The 12,712-nt window shown below is 46.0% G+C and overlaps 1 protein-coding gene across 1 annotated transcript; it reads left to right on the top strand.

Moving 5' to 3' along the window:
• The first annotated feature begins 1,333 nt into the window (after nt 1–1,333).
• Nucleotides 1,334–11,238, top strand: PSMB5 (proteasome 20S subunit beta 5). The gene is made up of 3 exons (XM_017544519.1): nt 1,334–2,138; nt 3,420–3,726; nt 10,722–11,238. Exons 1-3 carry the CDS (start codon nt 1,941–1,943, stop codon nt 11,006–11,008), a joined length of 792 nt encoding a protein of 263 aa, XP_017400008.1. The 5' UTR covers nt 1,334–1,940; the 3' UTR covers nt 11,009–11,238.
• Nucleotides 11,239–12,712: the final 1,474 nt, after the last annotated feature.

Raw genomic sequence — 12,712 nt, 5'->3', positions numbered from 1 at the left:
AAAGAGTTGTCAAAGATGAGCAAGGGCTTCAAGCCTTTGTGACTAAAAGATCATTGCTGTCTTTCTTTCATGTGTTAATTTGGCAAATATTAAGCATACAGTGGGCACAGAAATGAATAGTAAATACTTGTATTTAAAAGCTCACAATCCAGTAGGAGATAAATGTAATTTCTTTTTTTTTTTATTTCTTTTTTATTTTTTTGATACATGTAATTTCTAACCAGGTAAAATGTGAAAGGGCCTTAAGAGAGGTACAAATGCTATTGTTGGCAGAGTGAAAACCCACTGGAAGAAGTCAGAAGGATTAGTTGCACTGAAAGGATGACTGCAAAATAATATATGCTCAGTAAACAGAGGCACTCTCCATTTTTCACACCATCCAAGTGTGAAACACAAAGATCTCCCGCTTAACTCCATTCTGATGATTGGGCTTGGAAAGGGTTTTTTAATTTCAGCATTAAAAATACAGCATACGGCTGGGTGCACTGGCTCATGCCTGTAATCCCAGCACTTTGGGAGGCCAAGGTGAGTGGATTACCTGGGTCAGGAGTTCAAGACCAGCCTAGACAACGTGGTGAAAACTTGTCTCTACTAAAAATACAAAAAAAAAAAAAAATTAGCTGGGCATTGTGATGGGTGCCTGTAATCCCAACTACTCGGGAGGCTGAGGCGGGAGAATCATTTGAACCTGGGAAGTGGAGGTTGCAATGAGCAGAGATTGTGCCACTACACTCCTCCAGCCTGGGTAACAGAGCAAGACTCCATCTCAAAAACAAAACAAATAACAGCATCTGCAGAGTCTGCTGCAGGAAAGAAGGGGCTGAATTGGGCATTCAGCCCAATTCAAGAGAAAAGTGGAATTTCGATGTTGATAGATGTTGCTGCTAGGATCCAACAAGGAAGGCCAGACACTGACTTCATAGAACCACAAGGCAGGAGGCAACATTTCATACATATGCACACTTCCTGGTTTGTTATAGTTCCCAAAAGATTCGAAAAATGAAGGTGGGTGGAGGGAGGCAATGAAATATAGTACATTCCTGAATAAAGAGCATCATCTTAGCAAGTTGAAGTTAGAGAATCTCTTGGTACATATTTATGCAGTCTCAACTGTCCTCCAGGCTCTGAGATGGTAAATTACTAGTGACAATTATTCAGGTCTGAATTGGGAGTTTACTTTGTGGATAAACTGAACTCTTTGCTTTTTCTTCTTTCATCTGCCTTTTAGGCAATTCATTACTTATTTGAATTTTCACCAGACGGTGGGAGTCAAGAGAATATTGGATATTAAAAACCGGTTACTGTTAAGGTAGAGTTGTGGTATGGCAACTGACAACAAGAGGTACAGCACTTTTATTTTGCTGCGCTTTTTACCACAAATTACTGTGGTTTAACTAACATCATAGGGAAATGCCCTCAGAATGGATCATCATTGTACCCAATTTTAGAGGGTCCCCTTAAACAAGATGGCAACCCCCGGCGCGTTAACAAGGTGCTTGAAGCAGCAACGATGTAACCTGTTGCTTGGACACCGGGCGGTAGTGGGAGGACCCACCACTGAGTTGAGAACCGATTTTCAACCAGTCACTCCCTTCTCAAAGATGGCCGACCTCACTTCCCTCACGCAACATAGACGTTTCCAGTCACTTCCTGTGAATTTGAGGTTACTCTGATCCAAGACTACTGGCGAGACCAAAGTCAAGATGGCAGCTACATGCTTTCAGAATTAAAGGTTAGTGAAGCCATCTATTTCCCCTACCCTCTTCAGTGAAAATGGTCTTTCGCATCTGGCTGTTCTTTCTGGAGGCGTGGTTGCCAGCAGTCAAAATGGCTCCTTTCTGGAATAGATTTAATAGGAAGTGAAGCTATGACGGCGAGGCGTTGCCCAGCCTATCTTTGGTAGGCGTTGTCAGAGTTCGTTCTTTCTGCCCACACTAGACATGGCGCTGGCCAGCGTGTTGAAGAGACCGCTACCGGTGAACCAGCCCGGGTTTTTCGGGCTCGGGGGTCGTGCAGATCTGTTGGATCTGGGTCCAGGGAATCCCAGTGATGGGCTGACACTGGCCGTGCCAGGCTGGGGTGTCCCAGAGGAGCCAGGAATCGAAATGCTTCATGGAACAACCACCCTGGCCTTCAAGGTGCGGAGCCAGCCGCCCTGCCAGGCTGAGTACTGAACGCCCGCGACCTGCCTGACCTCCCAGACTGACTGGAGTTTGCGGTGGCCTTGGCCACCAACCCAGGCGGAGGTTCGGTCCTCTCTTTCGGACCGCAGCGGTTTCCCTGTCCTCGCTCTGGTTGGAGAGGGTGGTGGTGGGGTTGGGGGTTAAGTCGGGAAGGAAGCCGAGGCTTCTTGGGTTGATGTCCTAGGCGACCCCAGGTTGCTGCTATTCAGGAGCTTCTAGCTGGAAAGGGGGAAAGGCCGCAACAACAATGAACCTTGGCCGAAGGAAGGCTATTGAAGCCGTTTACCAAAGTTTTGGAAACTGGGCGGCCCCTCAAGGCAAGGGTAACTGAAACTGGCATGAAGGGGAAGCTTGGTGAGGGTAAGCATTGTACCAAGAACCAGACATTTGGGGTACCTTGCCCAACTCTGCAGTAACTAGATTGAACAAGTCATTCGATCTCATTGAACCTGTTTCCTCATCTATAAAATGATTTTTTTATTTTTTATTTTTTATTTTTTTTTGAGATGGAGTTTCACTCTTGTTACCCAGGCTGGAGTGCAATGGCACGATCTCGGCTCACCGCAACCTCCGCCTCCTGGGTTCAGGCAATTCTCCTGCCTCAGCCTCCTGAGTCACTGGGATTACAGGCACGCACCACCATGCCCAGCTAATTTTTTGTATTTTTAGTAGAGACGGGGTTTCACCATGTTGACCAGGATGGTCTCGATCTCTTGACCTCGTGATCCACCCGCCTCGGCCTCCCAAAGTGCTGGGATTACAGGCGTGAGCCACCGCGCCCGGCCTAAAATGATTTTTTTTTTTTAAGACAGGGTCTCGCCCTGTTCCCCAAGCTAGAGTGCAGTCGTGCCAGCGTCTCAGCCTCCAGAGCAGCCGAGACTATGGGCACACATCACGACAGGCTAATTTTTTTACTTTTTGTAGAGATGGGTTTCCCTGTGTTGCCCAGACTGGTCTCCAGCACCTGGCCTCAAGCGATCCTCCCACCTTGGCCTCCCAAAATGCTGGGATTACAGAAAAGAACCACCACATCCATCCTATAAAATGAATTTAATATGGGTCATACCCATGTCAAAGGATTGAAGTGAAGCTCAAGTGACATTAATATGTGGAGAAGTATACTGTGAAGTATAAAAAGACAGATGTGCTGGGTTTCAATTGATGCAAAAAGAACTACGTAGGGGTTTTTTTGTGGTCTTATGTGGCCTGTTTTGTGTTTTTCTCTCACCTTAACAGTTCCGCCATGGAGTCATAGTTGCGGCCGACTCCAGGGCTACAGCAGGTGCTTACATTGCCTCCCAGACGGTGAAGAAGGTGATAGAGATCAACCCATACCTGCTGGGCACCATGGCTGGGGGCGCAGCAGATTGCAGCTTCTGGGAACGGCTGTTGGCTCGGCAATGTCGAATCTATGAGCTTCGCAATAAGGAACGCATCTCTGTAGCAGCTGCCTCCAAGCTGCTTGCCAACATGGTGTATCAGTACAAAGGCATGGGGCTGTCCATGGGCACCATGATCTGTGGCTGGGATAAGAGAGGCCCTGGTGAGTTAAGCTGCAACCACGTGGTCCTTGGGCTGACACTACAGGGAGGAGGGGTTGGATGGGGACATGAATTAAAGGGCTTGGTGTCAGTGCTGAGGATGTGTTGATTGGGTCCTTAGCCCTTCTCTCTCTCTTTTTTTTTTTTTTTCTCTCTCTTTTTTTAAGACACAGTCTCACTCCTGTCACTCAGGCTGGAGTGCAGTGGCATGATCTCAGCTCACTCCAGCCTCCGTCCCCAGGTTTAAGTGATTCTGATGCCTCAGCCTCTGAAGTAGCTGGGATTACAGGTGGCCACCACCACACCCAGCTAGTTTTGTTTTGTTTTTTGGGGGGTTTTGAGGCAGAGTTTCGCTCTTGTCACCCAGGCTAGAGTGCAATGGTGTGATCTCGGCTTACTGCAATCTTTGCCTTCCAGGTTCAAGAGATTTTCCTGCCTTAGCCTTCCAAGTAGCTGGGATTACAGGCACTCACCACCATGCCCAGCTAATTTTTGTATTTTTTTTTTAGACGGAGTTTCACTCTTGTTGCCCAGGCTGGAGTGCAATGGCGTGATCTCAGCTCACCACAACCTCCACCTCCTGGGTTCAATCAATTCCTCTGCCTCAGCCTCCCAAGTATCTGGGATTATAGGCATGTGCCACCAGGCCCGCCTACTTTTATATTTTTAGTAGAGACGGAGTTTCTCCATGTTAGTCAGGCTGGTCTCGAACTTCCAACCTCAGGTGATCTGCCCTCTTCAGCCTCCCAAAGTGCTGGGATTACAGGTGTGAGCCACTGCACCTGGCAATTTTTGTATTTTTAGTAGAGACTGAGTTTCACCATTTTGGTCAGGCTGGTCTTGAACTCCTGAACTCAGGTGAGCCATCACGCCCAACCTAGTTTTTTTATTTTTAGTAGAGACAGGGTTTCACTATGTTGGTCAAGCTAGCCTCAGCCTCCCAAAGTGCTGGGAAAACAGATGTGAGCCACTGCACCAAACCTGTTCCATCTCTATTCAAGGAAGGCACTGTACTATAGGAAAAGGCATGGAGTTAGATCAGCTGTGTCACTGACTACCTGTGTGACAGTAGGCATGCATACATGCATATTTTCGCAGCCTCTGTCTTATCATCTGTTACATTGGTTAAGTGAGGTAATAAATGTAAAGCTACTAGTATAGTATCTCGCTCATATTTTTCCATCTTTTCTCTCTCCTATAGAATAAGACTAGAGGCTGGGCGTGGTGGCTCATGCTTGTAATCCCAGCACTTTGGGAGGCTGAAGCAGGTGGATCACCTAAGGTCAGGAGTTCAAGACCAGTCTGGCCAACATGGCGAAACCCTGTCTCTACTAAAAATACAAAAATTAGCCGGGCATGGTGGCGGGCACCTTTAATCCCAGCTACTTGGGAGGCTGAAGGGGAACTGCTTGAACCCAGGAGGCAGGGGTTGCAGTGAGCCAAGATTGTGCCACTGCACTCCTACCTGAGCAGCAGAGTGAGACTCTGAATCAAAAAATAAAAATAAGACCAGAAAGAACTCCTTTTGGGTATTAAATTGGGTGATAGACTTAAAAACTCTAGTCAGCACTATCTAATATAATTTCCTTATGGAAGTATTTAAAAATTAAAAAGAAACAGGTGAAATTAATTTTAAGAATTTGGCTGGGTGCACTGGCTCACACCTGTTATCCCAACACTTTGGGAGGCCTGAGGCAGGTGGATCACCTGAGGTTAGGAGTTCAAGACCAGCCTGGCCAACATGGCAAAACCCCGTCTTTACTGAAAATACAAATTAGCTGGGCGTGGTGGCATGTGCCTATAGTCCCAGCTACTTAGGAGGCTGAGGCACAAGAATCACTTGAACCTGAGAGGTGGAGGCTGCAGGCAGTGGAAATGGTGCCACTGCACCCCAGTCTAGGCTACAGAGTGAGAATCTGTCTCAAAAAAAAAAAAAAAAATTTAAGAATTCGTTGAATCCTACATGTGGCAGTAGTGCTATTTCAAGTGTTCAGTGGCCATGTGTGGCTTGTGGCTACTGTATTGGACTCTAATATATGGTTGTCCCTCAAAAGTTAGTCATTTCTCTTCTCTTTTTTTTCTTTCGAGATGGAGTTTCCCTCTTGTCACCCAGTCTAACGTGTAATGGCGTGGTCTTGATTCACTGCAACCTCTGCTTCCTGGGTTCAAATGATTCTCCTGCTGCAGCCTCCCAAGTAGCTGGGATTACTGGCACCTGCCACCATGCCCGGCTAATTTTGTATTTTTAGTAGAGTTGGGGTTTCACTTTGTTGGTCAGGCTGGTCTCAAACTCCTGACCTGAGGTGATCAACCTGCCTCAGCCTCCCAAAGTGTTGGGATTACAGGCGTGAGCCACCGCACCTAGCCTCTTCTTTCTTTTTTTTTTTTTTTTTTTTTTTTTTTTTTTTTTTTTTAGAGAGTCTTTGACCTAGAAGGGGCTTCTTGGGCTCGTTTAGTAGAGACAGGGTTTCACCGTGTTGATCAGGCTGATGTCAAACTCCTGACCTCAGGTGATCTGCCCACCTCGACCTGCAAAGTGTTGGGATTACAGGCATGAGCGATTGCGCCTGGCCTGAGCTCATTTCTTTTATTTTTTTGCTAGTTATAACCACCTTTATAATCATGCTAGGTCCTGTTCGATCATCTCTGAAAATAAGTTTCTTAGCCTGTTTTCCTTTCCAGCCAGCATTTAAGAAACTTGCCAGAAAGTTCAGTTTTGTATTTTATGTCATTTCCTCGTCAGCCAATTTTGAGCTGTTCTTTGGTAAAACTGGAGTATAGCTAGTCACTTTCTAATTTTCTCTTCCATATGCTTAAAAATAATTATTCTTTCCTCCTTTTGTTTTTGCTTTATTCATTTACCTGCTTACTAAAGACCTAGTTATCTTGTAGAACAATTACAGGGTACCTACCACTTTTTCGTTTGCTTTCAAACTTACTACCCAATGGAGGATGAAAGGAAATTAAAAACTGGATGTGAGAGAGGAGCTCAGTTTGTTACTTTGGAAATTAATATGCTTTTCACTGAAAGGTGTGAAAGGACAGTTTCATATATTTTACGTGGTCCAGGGAAGCATTTTGGAAGTGTTGCTTTGAACTCTTAGCTTCTTTGAACTCTGTTCCAGGTGATGGAAACAGTGTAAGAGAGTACAGGGACCAGGTAGCAAGGAAAATCCAGGGAGATTTAGCATCATTTAAATAGTACCTTCTTCAGGAGGCCCTCCTGATGACCTCCTCACATTCATTGTGATTCATCCCCTTGCCTCAGATTACAGTTGGCCCTTGAGCAACATGGGTTTAAACCACCCAGGTCCACTTATATGCAGATTTTTTTCAACCTAATTCTGATTGAAAATATACATTACCAGAATTTGAAATCTGAACATACAGAGGGCCAACTTTATTTTTTCTTTTTTTTTTAGATGGAGTTTCACTCTTGTCATCCAGGCTGGAGTGCAATGGCACCATCTCAGCTCACTGCAACCTCTGCCTCCTGGGTTCAAGTGACTCTCCTGCCTCAGCCTCCTGAGTAGCTGGGATTATAGGCACCCACCACCAGGCCAGCTAATTTTTGTATTTTTAGTAGAGATGGGGTTTCACCATGTTGGCCAGGCTGATACCGAACTCCTGACCTCAGGTGATCACCTGACTCGGCCTCCCAAAGTGCTGGAATTACAGGTGTGAGCCACCACACTGGGCCAACTTTTTATATATGCAGGTTCTGCAGGGCCAACTTTAGGACTTGAGTGTGCTTAGATTTTGGTATATGCACGGGTCTTGGGATGAATCCCCTTCATATACCAAAGGATGACTGTACTTAATCTAAGGCTGAATGAATAAGATAAATACTTTTTTTTTTTTTTTTTTTTTTGAGATGGAGTTTCGCTCTTGTTACCCAGGCTGGAGTGCAATGGCACGATCTCGGCTCACCGCAACCTCCGCCTCCTGGGTTCAGGCAATTCTCCTGCCTCAGCCTCCTGAGTAGCTGGGATTACAGGCACGCGCCACCATGCTCAGCTAATTTTTTGTATTTTTAGTAGAGACGGGGTTTCACCATGTTGACCAGGATGGTCTCGATCTCTTGACCTCGTGATCCACCCGCTTCGGCCTCCCAAAGTGCTGGGATTACAGGCTTGAGCCACCGCGCCCGGCCTGATAAATACCATTTTTATCAGAACTGCTTGGCTTATGCCTGTAATCCCAGCATTTTGGGAGGCCGAGGCAGGCAGATCACCTGAGGTCAGGAGTCCAAGACCAGCCTGACCCACATGGTAAAACCCCGTCTCTGCTGAAAATACAAAATTAGCCAGCTGTGGTGGCGCATGCCTGTAATCCAAGCTACTCAGAAGGCTGAGGCAGGAGACCTGGGAGGCAGAGGTTGCCGTGAGCCAAGATCAAGCCATTGCACTCCAGCTTGGGGAACGAGAGTGAAACTTCATCTCAAAAATCAATCAATCAATAAAAAGAACCAGTCAAATGCTGAAGGAGTATTGAGGAAGAAGAGATTCCTTCCGATGGGAGGAATTGGGGAAGACTTAATGGATTGGTGGTAGGTGACCTGGATGTGGAAAAGGGAAAGGGAACATAATGAACAAAGAAGGGGAGGAAAGAAGCATGAGGCTTTTGAGGAGTGACTGAAAGCCCAGTTTAATTGGAACTAAGGGGGTGAAGGGGAATTGCGAGCCATAAAGCCATAGAGGTACATTGGAACCATATGGTGAGCCTCCTAGGCAAGGGCATGGCACTGGACTGAGAAGGGGCCAGAGAAAGGAGTGAGGTTGACATGAGAATCACCTGAATGTGAAAACCAACAAGGGCAGTGGTGCTCAAGCTGGCTTGCATTAGAATCACCTGGAGGACTTAAAAAACAAGTTCCATACCTGTTTCCCACCCCACACCAGTTATAAAGAATGCCTAGGGTAAGTCCTATGCGTTTTTGAAAAAAATCTTTGTTAGATGACTCTAGTGCATGGTTAAATGTGAGAACCACTAAAATAGGAAAAAGATGAGTGATGCCATTGGCAGAATTTCAGAAGACAGGAGGAAGCGTGGGTTGGTGGCACACAGGAGAGATGAGTTTGGTAGGTGGAGAACCACTGGTATCTAGGGTTAGGAACTTTGAATCTGAACTTGATGACAAAGGCATCCAGTTGGAGAGATCCAGTAGGCAGTTGGGATTGAACTCTAAATTTTCATCTATACCAAAAGTCAGCTAACTTCTTCATAAAGGGCCAAATAGTAAATATTTTAGGCTTGGAGGCCTAAATCTTTGTTTCAAATACTTAACTGCTGGTGTTGCAAAAAACAACCATAGACAATCTGGAAACAAGTGGCTGTTCTCCAATAACATTTTAGTTAAAAAATGAAGGCAGTTGGCCTGGCCAAACCCTGGTCTATACCAGCAATAGAAATATAATGTGAGCCATGCGTGTAATTTTAAATTTTATATTGGCCACATTTTTAAAAAGAAAAAAATTTAATTTCTGTATATTTTGTTTAACCTAATAAATCCAAAATATTATCATGTCAGCATGTGGTTCTAGTTTCAGGTGCTCAGCTAGTCACATGTGGCTAGTGGCTACCGTGTGGACAGTGCAGGTCTTTACAATATGATTATGAACTCTAGGCTTTATTATCCTCCTATGTAAAATGTGACTTGTTCTTCAGATAGTCTTAAACTCTTTGGGATCTGGGATTATGGAGTTTGGTTTTCTGTCACACAGCCTGGATGGAGTGCAGTGGCATGATCACAGCTCACTATAACCTGAACCTCCTGGGCTCAAGTGACTGGCATTATGGGGTCTTTTGGTGGCGGAGTAGGGATTATGTTTTAAATGTTATCTTTCACAGTACTGTATCTGAAGTTCTGTGCTTGAAACCTAAGTCATTTAGAATATATATACTCGCTTTGTGGGTGTGCTGAGAGGATGGGCAACATTACTATAATGTAAGGTCAGGTGAGATGGGGTGGTATGTTGTAGAATCCTGGAGTCTTAATATTAAATTTTATTTCTTCAGGTTTTTTAGTTTGTTTTGTTTTGTTTTTTCTAAAGACAGCGTCTCACTCTGTTGCCAGGTTGGTGTGTGGTGGTGTGATTATAGCTCACTGCAGCCTCTAGCTCCTGGGCTCAAACAATTCTCCTGCTTCAACCTCACACAGGCATGCACCACCACACCCAGCTAGATTAAAAAAAAAAAATTAGCCAGGCAAGGTGGCTCACACCTGTAATCCCAGCACTTTGGGAGGCTGAGGTGGGCAGATCACGAGGTCAAGAGATTGAGACCATTCTGGCCAACATGGTGAAACCCCATCTCTACTAAAAATACAAAAATTAGCTGGGCGTGGTGGTGTGCATCTTTAGTCCCAGCTTCTCAGGAGGTTGAGGCAGGAGAATCGTTTGAACCTGGGAGGTGGAGGTTGCAGTGAGCCGAGTTTGTGCCATTGCACTCCAGCCTAGTGACAGAGCGAGACTCCGTCTCAAAAACAAAATTTTTTTTATAGAAGTCCTATTTTCTTGTATTTATGTTGGTTCCCTGGGTTTCTTTATTTTTTTTATTTTTAAAATTATATTCTAGGTTTTAGGGGAACTACTACCAGCCAGGCGAGGCGACTCACACCTGTAATCCCAGCACTTTGAGAGGCCAAGGAGGGTGGATCACCTGAGGTCAGGAGTTCGAGACAAGCCTGACCAACATGGTGAAACCCTGTGTCTACTAAAAATCCAAAATTTAGCTGGGCATGGTGGCAAGCACCTGTAATCCCAGCTACCTAGGAAGCTGAGACAGGAGAATCACTTTAACCCAGGAGGCGGAGGTTGCAGTGAGCCAAGATTGTGCCATTGCTCCAGCCTGAGCAACAAGAGCGAAACTCCATTTCAAAAAAAGAGAGAGGAAAAAAAAAGAGAGAGAGAGAGAAAACTACTGCCTTGGCATACGAATTAGACATTAAAAGGGGTGATCTTTTTTTTTTTCCTGCTAACCTCATCTCCCATTCCAGGCCTCTACTACGTGGACAGTGAAGGGAACCGGATCTCAGGGGCCACCTTCTCTGTAGGTTCTGGCTCTGTGTATGCATATGGGGTCATGGATCGGGGCTATTCCTATGACCTGGAAGTGGAGGAGGCCTATGATTTGGCCCGTCGAGCCATCTATCAAGCCACCTACAGAGATGCCTACTCAGGAGGTGCCGTCAACCTCTACCATGTGCGGGAGGATGGCTGGATCCGAGTCTCCAGTGACAATGTAGCTGATCTGCATGAGAAGTATAGTGGCTCTATCCCCTGAAAGAGGGTGGATGCAGCTGCTTGTGTTTCTTGGGGTGACTGTCATTAGTAATAAAGATACAGTGACCCATCCTCCATCCTATTTATAGTGGAAGGGTCTTCAATTGTATCAACACTTTTTAAGCTCTGGCACATTGACCTCTATGTGTTACCAGTTGTTAATGGGCTGCTGCAGAGGTGACTATTTGTTTTACTTTCTTGGATGTTAACATTACTCACTTCTCAACCTCAGCCTGTGTTGCGTCTTTTGTCCACACTGTCCCTCCTCCAAGTACTTTACAGTCAAATAAGCCAGGACAGTGGGAGGGAAGTGACTGTAATTACAGCAAACAGTGGTGTGAAGGCATTGTCTAGTGAATACATTAATGTCCCCACTCATGAAGGTAATAACAGAGAAGGAGAGAGAGGCAGGCAGGAGGGAGAGACTTCCCGATTCAGTTTGCAAAGTGATGAAAAGTTGATGAGGTGGAAAGACGCACAGGGCTGTACCACGCAGGGCTCCAGGGCTGTCACCCGATGATGGGGGAGGGGAGGCTGAGGCTACTTGCAGAGCAGAAGGGTCAAGAGGGTAAGTCTTGACTCAAACCAACTGGGAAGGGAAGGCTTGGACCCTGGGAAGGAGAGGACAAAGAAGTGACTGTGAAAGCAGTAGTAACCGCAAGGCTGGTGATCCTTGTCCTTTCAGTCCTCCAGTGTATATGCGTGGAGGGGAGAGGGGAGTGATGGTGAGTTTATAGCCTCCTGGTCAGGAAGCAGCACTAAATTGTCACTGGAATGTGTGGGTGGGCAAGAGGCCCTGCTGAGAGCAGAAAAACAGCTGATTTATCACACCCAGCACTATTGGAACTGGGGGGAGTTCCCAAGCTGTGGTGGCAGCAGATGGCAAGGCCTTCTGTTAAAGACAAGACAGGAGATAGAGGAGGTTGATGGGAGAAACCTTTAAAAATGGAAATGGAGGGCACAATACCACCTTGTATTTAGCCAGAAGGCAGAAAGAGGTTGGTGAAGGTGACAACACAGTGTCATATTTTGAGACAGGTTTGGAGGGGTCATTCACAGAAATAGAGGGGGTAAGACCTCCTTCTGTATACTGCGGCTACCTTTCCTTCCCCCTCAGCCTTGTGCAGTCTTTGTATTGATTGATGAGGGCTGTCGGCCAGGGCCTGATTGAGGCTTGTTAATTGCATTTGTCAAATGCAGGGAAATTGGGAATTAGTGAGATCGGAAAAGGGGGTTTGGAAAACAAATGACTCGTGCCTGAGGAAATTTTTTGCTGAAAAGTATCTCAGGAGCCCCAGGAGTCAAATTGCTGCTAGGGTAGACCCAGTCTACACAGTTGAAATAGGCAGGAGCCGAGTGGGGCGCCGTGGCTCAAGCTTGTAATCCCAGCACTTTGGGAGGCTGAGGTGGGCCGATCACTTGAGGCCAGGAGTTTGAGACCTGTCTGGCCAATATGGTGAAATCCCATCTCTACTAAAAATACAAACAATTAGCCGGGCATGGTGGTGGGCACCTGTAATCCCAGCTACTCGGGAGGCTGAGGCAGGACAATTACTTGAACCCAGAGGCAGAGGTTGCAGTGAACTGAGATCACGCCATTGTACTCCAGTTTGGGCAACAAAAGCGAAGCTCCATCTCCAAAAAAAGAAAAGAAAAGAAAGAATAGGCAGGAGCCAAGCTACATCTCCCTTCTTTTTTTTTTTTT

The sequence above is a fragment of the Cebus imitator genome, unplaced genomic scaffold (genome assembly GCF_001604975.1).
Source record: "Cebus imitator isolate Cc_AM_T3 unplaced genomic scaffold, Cebus_imitator-1.0 Scaffold170, whole genome shotgun sequence".
In the NCBI taxonomy this organism is placed as follows: domain Eukaryota; kingdom Metazoa; phylum Chordata; class Mammalia; order Primates; family Cebidae; genus Cebus; species Cebus imitator.
Note: the sequence above shows the minus strand (reverse complement) of the source record. Positions and strands in the feature narration are given on the sequence as shown.

Bases quoted from the DNA above. Each gene is read 5' to 3' on its own strand.
- PSMB5 (XM_017544519.1), top strand. From the start codon at position 1,941: ATGGCGCTGGCCAGCGTGTTGAAGAGACCGCTACCGGTGAACCAGCCC. The intron at 2,139-3,419 runs GTGCGGAGCCAG...TCACCTTAACAG, and splicing joins CAACCACCCTGGCCTTCAAG to TTCCGCCATGGAGTCATAGT. The intron at 3,727-10,721 runs GTGAGTTAAGCT...CTCCCATTCCAG, and splicing joins CTGGGATAAGAGAGGCCCTG to GCCTCTACTACGTGGACAGT.